The 17,027-nt window shown below is 42.3% G+C and overlaps 1 protein-coding gene across 2 annotated transcripts in view; it reads left to right on the plus strand.

Annotated features, from left to right (window-relative positions):
* Positions 1 to 17,027, plus strand: part of LCP1 (lymphocyte cytosolic protein 1) — an 83,333-nt gene that overhangs the window by 59,164 nt on the left and 7,142 nt on the right. For both annotated transcript variants that reach the window (XM_030310927.2, XM_030310934.1), the window contains 7 exons: positions 853 to 995; positions 3,230 to 3,325; positions 4,914 to 5,109; positions 7,163 to 7,241; positions 8,106 to 8,220; positions 9,124 to 9,257; positions 16,334 to 16,457. In XM_030310927.2, the coding sequence (XP_030166787.1) occupies positions 853 to 995; positions 3,230 to 3,325; positions 4,914 to 5,109; positions 7,163 to 7,241; positions 8,106 to 8,220; positions 9,124 to 9,257; positions 16,334 to 16,457 (887 nt within the window). The remainder of the gene's footprint in view (positions 1 to 852; positions 996 to 3,229; positions 3,326 to 4,913; positions 5,110 to 7,162; positions 7,242 to 8,105; positions 8,221 to 9,123; positions 9,258 to 16,333; positions 16,458 to 17,027) is intronic.

Genomic DNA, 17,027 nt, shown 5'->3' on the forward strand with positions numbered 1-17,027 from the left:
CAAATCGTAATAACCCCTGAAGAATCCTGGGTTGCTATTTTTAAACCAATATATTCAGCATGATATAGAGTAGAAAAAGCAAATAGGAAACTTAGAACCCACGAGAAAGAATATTGATTTGCACATTATGACCTCAACTGCACTTAGACCTTCTAGCCGAGCAAAACCTATTTATTCAGCAGGGAAAAATAGAGGAAGGAGTTGATTACACTGTTTGAGATACTAATAATGATTCGAGCGAGCATTTGAAATACAAAACACCTATGGGAATAGCGAGAGGACAATTGTCATTATTATAAACATTTTTTTAAATGTTTACTTATTTTTGACACACACACACACACACACCCACACAGCATCAGAGACAGAGAGGGAGACACAGAATCCGCAGCAGGCTCCAGGCTCCGAGCCGTCAGCACAGAGCCCCGCACGGGGCTCGAACTCACGAACCGCGAGATCGTGACCTGAGCCGAAGTCGGACGCTCAGCCGACTGAGCCAGCCAGGCGCCCCACAATTGTCATTATTATAAAATCGATCTCTTCAAAGCAAAACTGTTGGCGCTTGGTTATTTCTGCGTCCCTGCCCTGGTGCTCCCAGGCACAGCTTCGAGATTCACTGGCGACTTGCCTTTCCCACCTGAAAAATGAGGACAATAGATAAGCTCTCAATACCTTGCATTTCTTTTCAGGGAATGATCATAAAGCGTTCATTCCGTGGGACAGGCTTATCAATACCTTTACCCCAGAGAAATAACGTTGCCACGTTGGCTTTCCGGAAGAGCCCAGGGAAAGTTGTAACTGCTCCCCTCAGCTATCCCCTGGATTTATCTTTCTTCGGCTTTTGTCCTTCAGCTCTGATTGCTCTTTTGAGAGAAGGGGAGAGTCTGGAAGACCTGATGAAACTCTCCCCTGAGGAGCTCCTGCTGAGGTGGGCTAATTACCACCTGGAAAACGCAGGCTGCAACAAAATCAGCAACTTCAGTACAGACATCAAGGTAGGAGGCGTGTGCAGGGAAGGGGGATTGGGCGTTAGTGGAGAAAAGACAAAGACTGGAGGCTACCTTCTGTCACTTCAGAAGCTCTCGGGTTAGTGAGAGGGTGGCTGGTGGCCTGGGAACTGCTCGATCCTCTCCAGGGTCCTTGTGCCGCTCTCCCTCTGGGCCCCACGCACATCTGTCCAAGGTCCTAGTGACTTGGATGCAGCAGCCTCCAAGGGAGATGGGCCTCTCCGGAGCCAGAATGTCAGCAAGTAGAGGGAGGGAAGGGCGAGAGGTGAGACGGCTTTTCGAGGAGGAGGGTATGTGTGGGACTGTGATGCCTTTCTCATGTTATCAGTGGGAGCATCAGATGAGAAGCCTTTCCAAAAAAAATGAGGATTACTCTTCTAATTACACGAAGAATCCCAAACACGGTATCTCGTGCGTGCCAGGTACCGTTCTACCTGCTTTATACACGCATTGGCTCATTTGATCCTCACAATAAACCTTTGAGACAAAAATTACTATTTTCTCATTTGACAGATAAGGAGACTGAGGTTAAAGAGAATTTAGGTACATGGTTCAAGTTCGCATAGCTGGGGAACGAGATCAGGATTCAGATCCGGCAGTCATGGGGACTCCATGGCCCCCATCTTTGACCATCGGACTTACGGCCTCTCTAAAACAACTCGCGGATTTCTTGAAAGGTTTTCATTTGCAGAAACCAGAGTGGTTTTTAGAAGCTAATGATCCTGGAAACCATCTGCAATGAGAATTTACCCCAGGGCATGTAGAAGGGCGGGCAGTCCCACAACAGAGATCCAAAGGGGGAAAGGCTGAGGGAAGCATGCACTGTTTCAAAACTTGGTGAAAAGTTCCACGTCAAGGTGAAGGACAGCTGTTGACATTGAAGACGGATGTGCTGAGGTAGAAAGAGCTTAAGGAGACGTCAGGAAGATCATAAGGCACTCCCTAGTAGTAAACGGTGTGAGATGCTAGGGTGCAGCATGAGAAAAACATTTCGGTCTCCGCCTTCTCAAAAGCTAAAGAAATTTTCTCCCAAGAGCTGGAGGAAAGGTCACATGCTCACCAAAGTCAACCCAGGTTTATATTTCTTTAAGTGACAGCTTCCCCCTGCTGTGGACTCAGTGGCTGTCAGGCCTGATGCCAGTTAGACTGAAGCTTCTAGATGGGAAGTCCCGGATTCTTTAGGACCTAAGCTAATCATGCAAGATTAATTTTCTAACTCTACAATTTTCACTAGTTGTTAATAGTCTAGCTACCACCAACCAAAGAGGGGTTTAACTGGAGCCGGACAGCAGCATTAGCTTCCTTTCGTCCCAACAGTTAAGCTCTGCACCTGTTTCAGCCAGAATTTTCAAGCTTTTCATCCAAAATTAGGCTGCTTCATCTGAGCCATAAATGTATCTGATTTCCCATCACTAAAACCTGCATTTTTTAGAATAATAACCATTGGAACTAGCAAGCTGAGCATATACAAGGGTTGTGCCTGTGATCAAAGAACAGCTGTATCCCGTCCAAGGTCAGTGCTGTGACGTATGTCAGAGCATCTGGCAACTTTGGGGGGTTTCAATCATACGAAGTCAGCACAGGTGGGGAGAACACCCGCCCCCGAGTGAGTGAGAAAGGTTTATTAGTATATCCAATCTGCTAAAAATTTAGCCATCTTTTTCAACTTCGTGGTAAACGTTAAATGCACTTGTCGTAGTAATATCTCCTTTTATGTAAAGATTGTCTGTGAATGCTTCAACCTTCTGTCTCTGAAATCTTTCTTTTTCTTTTGCTGATTGTCCATTTAAATGTATTTTTAAACTCTGCCTTAAACTTCTGCTTCCTTTTCCTGTCACTTTTTTTTTTTAATTAAACCTTAGCTGACTGACTTCTACAGCAATATAAAGGTATATATATTTTTCTGTATACAATTTAATACATATACATAAAGTATTTTTCTCCCCTAAGAACAACAGAGTGGCATTTGCCTCTTTGGATTGCCTTGTGTGTATGTCGTATATTTGTTACATTCCTTTTAAAAAGAAAGTCCAATATGATATGTAAACAGACAAATCGAAAATTCAAATTAGTGAATGTTTCCAGCTTCGTTAATTAAGTTGCATTCTCGAATGACAGTCCAATAAGAAAATAGAATATGTTTGCTTTGGGGAAATTATTGTCGTGCTAAGTATGTAATTAGCTGCGCTGTTTTGAAATTGTAATTTCTTAATTTCTCACAGGACTCAAAAGCTTATTACCACCTGCTTGAACAGGTGGCTCCGAAAGGAGATGAAGAAGGTATTCCCGCTGTTGTTATTGACATGTCAGGACTCAGGGTAAGGCCGTGTCCAAAGTTGCATTTAGAGGACATGATACTGTTGTTGGGAGCTCTGTCGCCCCGCATGACGCTGACTCCGGGGCTCCGCGAGTGGATATCTCTGCATAAAGCCCTGCTGAGGCCGTTAACAACAGTTAATGGTTTGGGATAACAATTGTGGGAAATGGAATCTGAAAATGGACGTTAAGGAAAGAAAGAAACTAATACCAATCCAATGCCACACACTTCTGTATGTGTCTCGTCATTGAATAGCACTCAACAACACCAAGAGGGATCATTAGGTTCATTTTTAGGTACCTGAGTATTATTTCTAGAAACCAGTGGGATATTTAGGCAGATAAATAAACTATCACTTTGTCATTGAAAAAACCGAGTCTGAGAAGGATTAATTAATATGTCCGAGATCATATATATGACAGATTATTGGAAGTTATCAGACCCAAGGCTGGGGTCCTTTTCCTCTGGTAATAATAAGGAAAGACTACATCAGTGGGGATAATAGGAGAAAAGGGCTGGGTAGGATTGTACAAGTTCTTAGAAGTGTCTGGTTTGAGGATTCTTAAAAACAGTCAACACAGACTTTAGTTTTTCCACCACTCTGGTATTGACCTTGAGAGGTTACCTTATCCATGTTTGTGCCTCATTTGATATCATATCATTTGATTTGATATGATAGAGTTAAGTCCAATCAGTTAACGTTAAAGTTAACTCATTTCCGAATGAGGAGCTCGTGAAATGTATCAGGTACAGTGTCATCTAGTAAAGCATTATATTAACAAATCAATTTAAGTTCTGTTTTCTGAAAACTGGTGGTTTCATAGACTCTTAAGAATTTTAAGAATGGTGGACCGCATTTCAACAAAACTTTACCTTCTAGTAAGAGTCTACTTACAAAGGACTGAAGATCCTCTAGAACTATTTGAATAGACTTTTAATATATCAAATCCTCAATGAAGTTTACAAAAGCCAAATTGCTCTTATGTCCTTCTCAATAACACTATATAGCTTGCCTATCAGTGACACTATGTCGCTCACCTATCAACGATAACTATGTGGCTCACCTAACTGAGCACATTTTATTTTGTTTGAGTTGCAAGTATACCAACTCAGTTTGGGAAAGGTGGTTACACTAATCAGAAGTTCTTAGTGACAGGTGTAAATGTCTTCGATGAACTGAGAATAGGAGTATAATTTTTGGTGATCCCATGAACACTGCTGGCAGACACAATCTCACGGACTCTGTGCAAGCAAATAATAAAAGGAAGCTTAATCACAGAACATAATTAAGATCAACTTAACCGATAAGATTGTAGACTCTCTTTAAAGACAGGACAACCAAGCATTCATCTGAAGTGGTTCTGTATAGAGATGAGAGATTCAGTTACTCAATTTCTGAGATTCCTTTTACTTGTAACTTGCTGATTTCAGTTTAGGCAAACGTAAGTAATAATATGCTGTGGTTAAGTGTCTATCTGAGGTTAAGCCCTGAGGGTTTCAGTATGGTTCCCGTTACTGTTTCATGTTCCCTGCCTACTTTGTGCATGGAGGGTCTTGACCCAGCCTTGACATGACCTTTGTCGTTATAGGAGAAGGATGACATCCAGAGGGCAGAATGCATGCTGCAGCAGGCAGAGAGGCTGGGTTGCCGGCAGTTTGTCACAGCCACAGATGTTGTTCGAGGGAACCCCAAGTTGAACTTGGCTTTCATCGCCAACCTCTTCAACAGATACCCTGCCCTGCACAAACCAGAGAACCAGGACATCGACTGGGGGGCCCTCGAAGGTAACTGGAAACCTGTCACTTACAGGTTCGGAAAGGCATTCACAATTCTGATTCAAGGGCAGTTTGAAATTACCTGCTAAGCAAATGGGAACCCCTCACACGTTGGGGAAGGTCATCAATTCTCTGGCATATAACAAAGAGAATAAATAGATTAACCAAGTCAATTACAACCTAGCAGAAATAATCAAGTACCATTATGTCACATCCATTATACATAGGCTTCATCCATTACCAGAATTAAATGTTTTACGGAAGACAATGCATTTAATTATAGGATGAAATAAATTCTGAGTTCCAAAAACCTAATTTATGTACTTAATGGACTGAGTGTTAATTCCTGGAGGCAAGAGGTTGCAGTCACTCTTCATCTGAAAATATTTAACTTAATGCTAAGGGTGTTTAGTGAGGTTTTTGTTTTTGTTTTCTTACTTCGATTTGGATGGGGGGGGGTGGGGAAGAGTAAAGTTTTGAGGCAGGATCTCTGACGGTTGGAATTTGGGGGTTAGTGCCCTAAGATTGAACATGTAACTATAGTCTGGTTCTTTTTTCCATCATGAATTAATTCCAATATTGAGACAAAAAAAAAAAATCAAGACAAAATTGATATTAAATGAATATCACCAAAGAAAGGAAATCCAGATTTGAAGTATTGATTGTTTTTGTTTTTTGGTTTTTGTTTTTCTCTGCGATGCTTTACCCGAGCTGGATGTGCAAAATCAATCTGTATTCCAACAGTGGTGCATTTGAATCATTTGATAAATTGTGGTCAGGGGTCCAGGCATTTTGTTGACTACCGAGTACATACATCAAGGCCTCTAATCAGCCACTTCCAGCTGCCTCTAGAACATCCCCGTTTGGTCCCTCCGCCATCACTTGAAATTCAGCATGCGCCAAACAGGATTGATCATCCCCCCCAGCCCCCCACCCGCTCCCAGCATCGCCTTTCTGCCCTCCGGCCAGCCCACCCACTCTCCTTTAGAAACTCCATTTTCACCAATCATACCACCTTTTGTCTCCCCAAAACCCTGCTTTGATATTTTCCTCTTCTTCACCTCTAAATCTACTGAATTAGTAAATACTAATAGTTCTTCCTGCAGAATGGCTTTTAGATTGTTTTCCCTTACTGCTTTCTGGGCTCTTATTAAATCATACACCACCCAGTTCAGTAGGTCTTAAGGGCCTGGTCGTCTGTTTATCAAGCACTTGAACGTGCCCATGTGCCAATGGCGCACACTGTCCCCTCTGCGTATTTAATTTAAATGCACATTGCCTTTCAGTAATTTCGCACACTGCTGCCAGGCACATCACAACACCACCTTCATTATATCTCTGCCCTGCTCAAGAATTTATTACAGTAATAATAAAAAAAAGAACCCATAATGACTGGCATTGTTTAATATATCAACCAACATCTGGTAGCTGGCATTCAGAGATCCCCGATTCTGGTTCCAGCCACTAGGCAGCCTTATCTCCGCGGAGAACACAGATCCCTGAAAAATGAGTTCCTAATGGTTTTGACGCAGACCTTGCCTGCCACTCCTCTTTGTGCTCCTGTCTACCCCGCCTCCTCTCCCCACCACTTACTCGTCCCTCAAATCCTCTTTGCTGTCCAGATTCTACTGGTCCTGTAAGTGAAGCTCAGATTCCACTCCCTCCAAACTTAGCCCACGCTGTTCTCTCTCCTTCCCGAGCTCAAGGGGCAAGTATGTTTGCCTCCTATGTTAGCCGTCTAGCTTGCGTGATCGCGCTTTGAGGCTCGAAAGCCTTGTTGACCTTGAAAGAATGTTAGCCTCTTAGGTGGCGGCTCTGAACCACTTCCCCACACAGGAGCTCGTGCACCACTAATGGATGGTACAGACACACACTCATGGAATTGGAAGAGAGAAAAAAATTAACCGCGTAACAAGTGTCACCCAAATCTATTAAGGTTTATTGAGTAAATTTTCTTCATTCTTTGTTTCGTTTTTCGGATAGCCTCTTGAGTAAAACTTTGACCATAAAAAAGGCCTCTCTTCTTAGGGGCCTGAAAGATAACGGGTCTTCATTAATTTAGGTGAGACAAGAGAAGAGCGGACATTTAGGAACTGGATGAATTCCTTGGGCGTTAACCCTCGAGTCAACCATTTGTACAGGTAAGGATATGTAGGGACTCATCCTGTTTTTTGGTTTTTTTTTTTAACATACAGATTTTTTTTTTTAAGTTTATTTATTTATTTTGAGAGAGAGTGAGAACAAGAGGAAGAGGGGCAGAGAGAGAGGGAGAGAGAGAGAGAGAGAGGATTCCAAAGCAGGCTCCACGCTGCCAGCGCAGAGCCTGACACGGGGCCAGAACCTGTGAACCGTGAGATCACAACCTGAGCCAAAACCAGGAGTTGGACACTTAACCGACTGAGCTGCCCAGGCGCCCCGTGGAGGGACTCATCTTTAATGTGAGACACCGAGACCTTGGAAGATCCCTGGGGTCTCAGATATCTCTGTGGCATGCAGTTCTCTTCCCCAAATGTGTGCATCTTGGTGAGAAGGGGGATGGTCCCAAATGGAGACGCAGGTGTTGAATCTTCAGCCGAGAAACTCACTTCCATTTACCATCTTTGCTGAGTGTTCACTAGAAAATCATAAGCCGGCAACCGGACAGATTTACTACATATTGTAAGCCTGCGCTCCGCTCAGAAGCAGGCAAAACAAACAAACAAAAAAGTTAAGTTCATGGTGATGAAGTTAATGGCGTCTCCCATGCCATTTGTTGAAGCCGCATTTTTTTTCCTGGAGGCAGCGTGTTCCGGCTTATGGGAGCATAGGTAGTCACACCTGGGAGAGACCGTGAGGAAGTTTCTTCAGTTCCTCTGAGTCAGAGCTAAAGATGAAGCTTCTAATACTAATTTTGCCAGGTTGTCGCAAATGTCCCTTGTGCTGATGTATGAAGAAGTGCCTGCCCACTGCGGGCCCTTACTAAAGGGTGGCGATCTGAGGATCCTTTTCTGTTTGTTTTTGTTCAGTGACTTATCAGATGCCCTGGTCATCTTCCAGCTCTATGAAAAGATTAAAGTCCCTGTTGATTGGAACAGAGTAAACAAACCACCATACCCCAAACTGGGAGGCAACATGAAGAAGGTAAACAGTGACTCTTGCGATGTTCCAACAGGCAGGTGAAGCCATAAGCCTGCGGGAGCACCCTGTGAATACTTGATTAGGGGGCCAAACTTAGATAAGTAATGTTTATCCAGGGATTAAATTATAGTACAGCAATCAGAAGCCTGAATAGTTTGATTACAGCGAGCCCATTATTTCAGTTGATTACTTATTTATAATTCCACATCGGATGTCTTTAAACATGATGATGTAAAAATTCTAATTAAGATAATTAGAGCGAGCAGGACTACAGGGTTGCTTTTCCACCAGCAGGATCCTTATTCTTATTTTCTAAAGAATTAGAGCTTTATACGGGCAGTTTGACTTGTACGAAGAGTTTATCTCACGTCAGCACAGTGGGGACACATTGTTTCATAAAAGCGGAAGTGGGGTTGGCACAAATATTTCTCACCATCCCTTGTCCCTTCGGCTCTTAATGATCCAAGCGTAGCCATGGGAATACCTGTCCCACGTGTCAGCCCGTTATATGCACGTAAAATGGAGGATCCGGATTTTCTGTGTCCGCCTCCACAAATTCAGCTGTTTTAGGAATATTATGGACAGGTAACTGAGCGTGGCCCTCTGTTTCTGTAGTGTGATACAGCCATGACAGTATTCATAATAATGAATTCATTTTGGTTTTGCACTTGGAGTACACTAGAAATATTTTTTTTTTTGGTGGGAGTGAGGGGTTCTAGTTAAGAAAAGATGGAAAATTCTTTGACTAATTAGAATCCCAGAATTGCAGAACCAGGCAAGTCTTGAGAGATTGTTCAGTGTGACAATATTTATTTCATTTTGTGTCTTTATTTTTATTATCTCATCTGGTATGTCTCATCATAAATATGGTGGCATTAGAATGTGTTCCTTCTTGCTCGTTAACAGCTTGAGAATTGTAACTATGCAGTGGAGCTGGGGAAGAATCAAGCTAAGTTTTCCCTGGTTGGCATCGGTGGACAAGATCTCAATGAAGGAAATCGTACTCTAACATTAGCCTTGATATGGCAGTTAATGAGAAGGTAATGTAACTCGGGGAAGTGGCTTTTTATTGAGGGTATTATCAACCTGGAAAAATACTAGCAAATTTTCAAGAATGTGACACAAACCAGCAAAACTACATTTTTTTTTAAATTTTTTTTTTCAACGTTTATTTATTTTTGGGACAGAGAGAGACAGAGCATGAACGGGGGAGGGGCAGAGAGAGAGGGAGACACAGAATCGGAAACAGGCTCCAGGCTCTGAGCCATCAGCCCAGAGCCCGACGCGGGGCTCGAACTCACGGACCGCGAGATCGTGACCTGGCTGAAGTCGGACGCTTAACCGACTGCGCCACCCAGGCGCCCCCGCAAAACTACATTTTAAGCTAAGCTTGAAACCAAAGTTGTGTTTTGTTATTTTCCTGTCATTTTTTTTTTTTCCTTTCAAGTCTTTAAATTTTCTTTCAGGTATTTTGGAACTCTGGTATTAGATTTCTAAATATTTTAGATGGCTTGTCCTTTTAATGAACCACTCCTTTCTCATCATGGCATGGCCTTCTTTATTCCTGGTAATATTCTTTTCTTTGAAATCTACTTTTTCTGATGTTAATATAACTCCTCCAGCTTTTTCTTGATTAATTTTAACATGACATATCTTTTTCCAGTCTTATTTTTAGATTTGTATAAATAACAAATTATCTTTTAAAGAGGCTTTCAAAATAAGGGGAAAAGGTGCTATACTTACTTAGACATTTGCCATTCCTGGTGCTTCTCTTTTCGTGGTGTAGATCCAGATTTTCATCTGATATCATTTGCTTTCTATCTGAAATATTTCTAGAAGTGTGAAATCCTCCACTGGTGAGGATGCATTTCAGCTTCCACATGCCTAAAAAGTCTTTATTTCATTTTCATGTTTGAAAGATATTTTCTCTGAGTATGGAATTCTAGGTTGGTAGTTTTTTCTTCCAGCACTTTAAAGAGAACGTTCTTTGTCTTCTGGCTTGCATTGTTTCTGCTGATAAATCTGCTGTCATTCTTAACTTCATTCCTTTGTACATAATGTCTTTTTTTCTCTGGCATATTGTCAGATTTTCTCTTTATCACTGGTTTCAAGCAAACTGATGATGATGGGCTTTGGTGTTTCTCATGCTTGAGGTTTGTTGAACTTCTTGAAACTGAGGGCTTATAGTTTTCATCAACTGTGGGAAATTTTGGTTTTTATTTCCTCAGATACGTTTCCTGTACCACCCAGCGCAGTTTGTTTTTGAGGGACACATATTTGTCCAAATCCACACATATTTGGTCATTTGAAGTTGTCCCAGGGTTCATTGATACTCTATTCATTTTTCCCCTGTTTCATTTTTCCTCACTACGTTTCATTTGGGATCATTTCTATTGCTTTGTCTTCAAATTCACTGAGCTGTTTCTTCTGCAGTGTCTAATCTTACATTGGTTCCATCCAGTGTGTATAGTTTTTCTTTTTTATCTCGGACATTATAGTTTTCATGTATAAAAATTTGAGGAGGGTCTTTTATTTTTAAAAAAAAATTTTTTTTTTCAACGTTTATTTATTTTTGGGACAGAGAGAGACAGAGCATGAACGGGGGAGGGGCAGAGAGAGATGGAGACACAGAATCGGAAACAGGCTCCAGGCTCTGAGCCATCAGCCCAGAGCCCGACGCGGGGCTCGAACTCACGGACCGCGAGATCGTGACCTGGCTGACGTCGGACGCTTAACCGACTGCACCACCCAGGCGCCCCGAGGAGGGTCTTTTAAAAGGCATCTCCCGTATCTCTTTCCTCTACCTTCTTGAACATATAGAGCATAATTATAGTAACTGTTATTTCTGAGTCTGTTTCTATTAATTGATTTTTATCTTCATTATAGGTCATATTTTACTGCTGCTTTCCATGCCTACTAATTTTTTATTGTATGTGAGGCATTGTGAATTTCACCTTGCTATGTGCTGGATACATCCGTATGCCTTTAAATATTCTTAAATTTTGTCCTGGGATGCAGTTAAGTTACTTAAACACAGTTTGATCCTTTGCAGGCTAACTTAAAAGTTCAATTAGTCTTGAGCTAATTTTGTCTCTCAATACTGAGATAATCTCCTGTGAGTACTGAACTTCAGGTTCCATGTATCATGAGGTTTTAACACTCCAACTGGTGGGAACCAAATTATCTACAGTGCTGTGTGAGTTCCAAGAATCATTCTGCCCCTTCGTTTCTGACAGCTCTGGTCCCAGTCTCTGGTAGTTTTCTCACACACATGTGCTGAGTTAACTCACTTTACCCAGCTAAAGACCTGTGGCAAACCCTCTGAAAATGTCTGGAGCTTTCTTTCTAGATGAGTCTGTCCTTTCCAGGCAGCTCTCCCCTCTCTGGTATTCTGCCCCACAAATTCCAGGCACCTTGGCTTCCTTGAGGTCTCAATCCTGTCCTCTCAACTCAGAGGGACTACTGTGCTCCGTTTGGGTTCTCTCTCCCTGCGTTGCAGCCTGGAAACTCTTCGTGTAATACACTGGGATAATCTTAGGGCTCACCAGATTTGCTCTCCTTATTTCAGGGGCAGACTGTTTTGTGCTTCCTGTTATCCAGCGTCTGAGCAACATTGTTTCATATGTTTTTCATTGTGTTTGGGTGTTTAAGGCAAAAAAAGAAATCTGGTCCCCGTTACCAGACCATGGCCAGAAGCAGAATTTCCTGTTAGTTCTTCACAAGACAATTTTCGATACCTTTTAGAGTTTAATATAAACTGAATTAATGTGAGAGCCATGTGGCAATGTTATTTGAAGAAGGCAGAATATAATATGTAAGTAGAAAATAAATTATCAGAAAAGTCAACAATTTTTGGTGCAAAATCATGAGCCTGGGAAGAATTTAAGAGAGCAAATCTGTAAATATAAAATAGTTTACTTTTAAAATGCTTCACACTTTCCCCCTATACTGATAGCCTTGACCAGGCAGAAATCTTACAACCCTTAATTAGAACCTATGTTACTGTGGCTTAATTCATTTTCTACCTGGAAGGAAGTTCCAGGGGCCACATGTACATTACATTATGTCTAACAAGTGAATGACAAAGATAAGGCATGTAGCGTCTCTAGGCACTCCAGCTTTATTCCCCAGCCACCGTCTATACATCCTGATACTCATAATGGCCCCATAAGTATGGCCCCATAAGTATGGCCCCATAAGTATGTCAGGCGATGCCGTATAGTCAGAAATGATCATAATGGAGTTCGCTCTCCGATTCACGCGTGCTTTACCTGGTGTAGTGCTCAGCTACCCATCTCTAACCCGAGGACTCCTTGAAATTTAAAGGCAGGTGTTACAAGGCCCTTCTGGCCCAGAAGACTTCAGAACTACAGAAACTTCAGCTCCGTCTTTCATTTTGCTGCATGCATTTAGAACGTCACTGAAAGTGCCCAAGGGCTGCCCTAACCAGCATATTTTCAGAAACACGTGTGACCTATTTTCGATTGCCTTTCACGTGTGTTTTTAATTTGTAATAGACTGGCTTCAGCTGCTGATTGCTTTATTTATTTTTTTAATGTTTTATTTATTTTTGAGAGAGAGAGAGAGACAGAGTGAGCAGGGGAGGGGTGGAAAGAGAGGGAGACGGAATCCCAAGCAGGCTCCATGCTGTCAGCGCCGAGCTTGACGTGGGGTCTGAACTCACGAACCATGAGATCATGACCTGAGCCAAAGGTGGACGCTTAACCAACTGAGCCACCCGGGTGCCCTGATTGCTTTAAAAAACAAGACGAGTCTTTTTAGTTACAATGGTTAAGCTGACTTTTGGGTTTGAATATGAAATAATCTTTGATATTTTCTATTTTAATGATAAAAAAAAAAAAACTCAGGCCATTGTGAGTTTTATGAGACCTGAAAATCACTTTGTAATGGCATCTTTGTTCTGTACATCTCATAGAAACGTGGCCCGATGCCGTACTTTATGGCTGGTGTACATGTGATAAAATCTAGACTGCAGCTGCTGTCCCACCTGGTTAATAAGTCACATTTCTCCTGAGCCTTTACTACAGCATGGTGCATATAAGAAAGTGGACAGACAAATGCATTTCTGTTGAAGGCGATGAAATGACCGATAATTATGTAAATGCTACCAGAAGGGATTTTTTTTTTCCTCTGTGTGCTACACATTCACAGATCTGTTAAATTTAGAGCTAGTTCTAGCCGGAATTTATTTCATCGGATTGCACAGATGTGCTAATTTGGTCATTTATCTGACCAATAAATGGCATGTCATTTCCACCCCCCCCCCCCCCCCCCCCCCCCACCAAGAACAAATGAGAGATAGATGTGTGCTTAAACCTCCCTTTCCCCTTCAGTAGCCTGGGAATTGTTCTCAGATTAGAAAGCTGGCAAATTGTGTATAAATTTGGAGACAAAAGCTAGATAGGCGTGAGCTGCCGGCAGACGGCAATGACAATTAGACTCCAGCAAATGACCAAAGAGGCAGGCAAATGAGGAATTCACCCCAAATCAAACAGGCCGTGGGCAGTGAATTTGGGTTAGGTCCTTGCGAAACAACACCAGGGCTTGTCCCTCTGGGTCAGACGTTAAATAAATCAAACAAGCATTGGAAGGCAGGAAAGCAAGCCAGTAATCTTCGCAGACCCTCCAGCGCTGCACATGCCCACCTCATCAATCCTCTTTTGTTGAATCAGGCAGTGGCTGAAGCCAGAGCTCACGACACCCTTTCGCCGTGACAGAGGGCTTTTCAGCACCGCACAGTTTGCAAACACCAGTGATACTAGGATCCTGTCTAGAAGTTCCAGTTCAGCATCAAACATGTTTGATGGCATGGAGGAAGATGATCAATCTTCCTACCAAGGAAAATCCTAGGCAGACATGGGCCAGATGCATTTTTGTTTCAGATTTTGAATCTACAGTTAGTACTCTGTGGACTGTCCAGAATTGAGACTCTGTCCTAATTCTATCCTTTTTTTTTACCGTTTTTACTTCCAGGTGGGTATATGATTCCATTTAAACCGCTACACCTTCCTCGAGGTGGGGGAAAGGCAGTTTTGTACTCGGCAGAACTCTGGGCCACCCCGAGGGGCCATACTCAGACCCCTGACTGCAGTCAGCTGCCTCCCATGATTTTCTGCGCGTCCCTAAGTTTCCTTGTTCCTTGGTGGCTGGCTATTTGTGTTTGCACAGTTAGCCTTTTGTGTAGAGGTGAGCCTGTGTGTACCACTTCCTTCCCTGCTTCTGGGAGGAAGGAAGGTGTGCCTTCCTTCCTTCCTTCCCTGCTTCTGTCCACTTAAGGGTGTTGGCAGGGAGGCACCACTTCCTCTGCCTCTCACAATCCTTCCAGCCGGCCTAAGAACCAAATTAACATGAGACCGCTTAGTAGGAGAAAGTCAAATTTAATTTTGTAGGAACAGGAATCCACACAGACATGGAAATTCCAAAGATGGTCAGGCAAAATGAGGTATATACATCCTTCTGAAATAAAGAGACGGGGTTAGGGGTCTGGGACTTCGAAGGGAAGAAACGCAATTGGCGGGAAGGTGAAAAAAAGTAAATGTTTGGGAAACAGGTGTTTGGTGGGCCACTCAGAAACAATGGACATGGAGAACTTTGATCAAAAAGAACTTTCTAGTTTCCTCCCAATCTACTGCACCTAGTTCGTAGTGTAATGCAATCAATTATCTCTGATGCTGGCCCTCTTCCTGGAGCAGGTCCTCTATCTAAATTTTTTAAGGCCCTCCTAGAGGGAGGTAAAGAGCTTTTCCTGAATCTGTTGGGTTTTGATGGCTTTTTAACTCAAAATAATCTCTATGCCCTTGGTCCCTACACTGTCAACAAAGCAGTATGGGCCTCCTGACAAAGGGAAGTGAGAACACATCCCTGAGATGAGCAGAGCCTCCAGCAGATGAGCTCAGTTCACCCCATGAGGCTGCATATAGACATGACCCGATGAAGCATGAGTTCATCTGCCTTCTCTTACCACATTCACCAGGCAGAAATTACTAAATGTTACAGTAAATGCTCGTAAGTCACTACCCCTGCTCGCTCTCGGGGAACACGAAGCCACTTATGCCAAAAACCATCATCTTCATGAACTGATCAAAAACTAGGGCCTTGTTCTAAGAGAGGATCATTTTGAAAAGCTACCTGAGACTTACCCCATTTGTATCCTTTAATTCCTTAGCATTTGATCCTGTCTCTGGGCCCAGACTAAGCATTTCTCATCTTGACTTTCTCCTTGCTTTCTGTGGGAGGAAGTCATTTTATTTATTGCACCTACCACTCCAGTCTCTCATTTACTAGAGCTTGAAGCATCTTTTTAATCCCCCCCACACACACCCAAAACCCAATTCTCATAATAGTATGTGTGAAAGGTGATTCTTATGCTCGGACTAGAGATTCACTTTAGTCCGTGTATGCCTAGTATTTCTCTTTTTATGATAGAGGAAGGAGACTCTTTTATATTTTTTCCTTTATTATGTTGGCCCTTGGGGTTTTTTTAACATTGAATTGTTTGTCGGTTTTTAGGGTTCCTTTACGAAGAGTGTCACTGTTTTGTTTTGTTTTTTTTTTTAATTTTTTTTTCAACGTTTATTTATTTTTGGGACAGAGAGAGACACAGCATGAATGGGGGAGAGACAGAGAGAGAGGGAGACACAGAATCGGAAACAGGCTCCAGGCTCTGAGCCATCAGCCCAGAGCCTGACGCGGGGCTCGAACTCACGGACCGCGAGATCGTGACCTGGCTGAAGTCGGACCCTTAACCGACTGCGCCACCCAGGTGCCCCAGTGTCACTGTTTTGAATCCTTTGCTCTGTTTTCCTTTCCTTCTCTTCTCTTGTGCTTTCTCTTCCAACCCAGAGCAATGACTGTGCTCAGAAGGATGTATTTGTTCTGCATTTCACTATAATAACGATAAAGCTACATTTTAAATTTCCCTAAAAGGAACAAATGTTGTTATTTTTTTTTCCCCCACAAACCTAACGGTATCTAGGCTCTGTGCCGCGGCATTTCTAGAAAGAAAAGAACATTTCTACCCTGGCTATTTTCTGTGTCATTGAATTCCTTAGCAACTTTTCTCCAGAAATCATTCTTGATTTTTTTTTTTTTTCAGGTACACCCTGAATATTCTTGAAGAAATTGGAGGCGGGCAGAAGGTCAATGATGACATTATTGTCAACTGGGTGAATGAAACATTGAAGGAAGCGGAGAAAAGTTCATCCATCTCCAGTTTCAAGGTAAAAATCTTAGTCTACCGCTCACAGCCACCTGAGCTCTATGCTAATCTTTATTGTTTTCACTCCATTTTAAAGTGACCTTCAGTGTGAGGTATCTGAGTCTCCCCCTCCAATTTTGATTTTGCTTGAATGGCCCATTATTGTTTTGACGGTCACAGGCCATTTCATTGACAAATTTCTTGTCACTTTCTCCTGAAATAATTAATTTAAAAAACCCATCATCTTAGCACCTTATTTTAGGCATGTTTCTTCCAAAGTAACATAAAATATAATATTTTTTAAATGTGCATGGCTCCGTGATTCAGATTTTTAGCGTAATGACGGTGAAATGTAAAATACCAAAAGATCTCCCGTGTGATATTTTTTCGGAGAAAAGTAGTTGTGTACTTGTATCCAAATCCCATTTTTATTAAAAACAGCATTATATTTTATTAAATTTCTTAACTCGTGTTTCATACATTAGTTGGATCCTTCCTCTAGGGACTTGCACACCTGATTCGTGTCATAATGTCTGGACCGTCTTAACTATGTTTTTTTTGGTTTAAAGGTCAGGAATTAGGGCAGGGGACC

Source organism: Lynx canadensis, chromosome A1 (assembly GCF_007474595.2).
Source record: "Lynx canadensis isolate LIC74 chromosome A1, mLynCan4.pri.v2, whole genome shotgun sequence".
NCBI lineage: Eukaryota > Metazoa > Chordata > Mammalia > Carnivora > Felidae > Lynx > Lynx canadensis.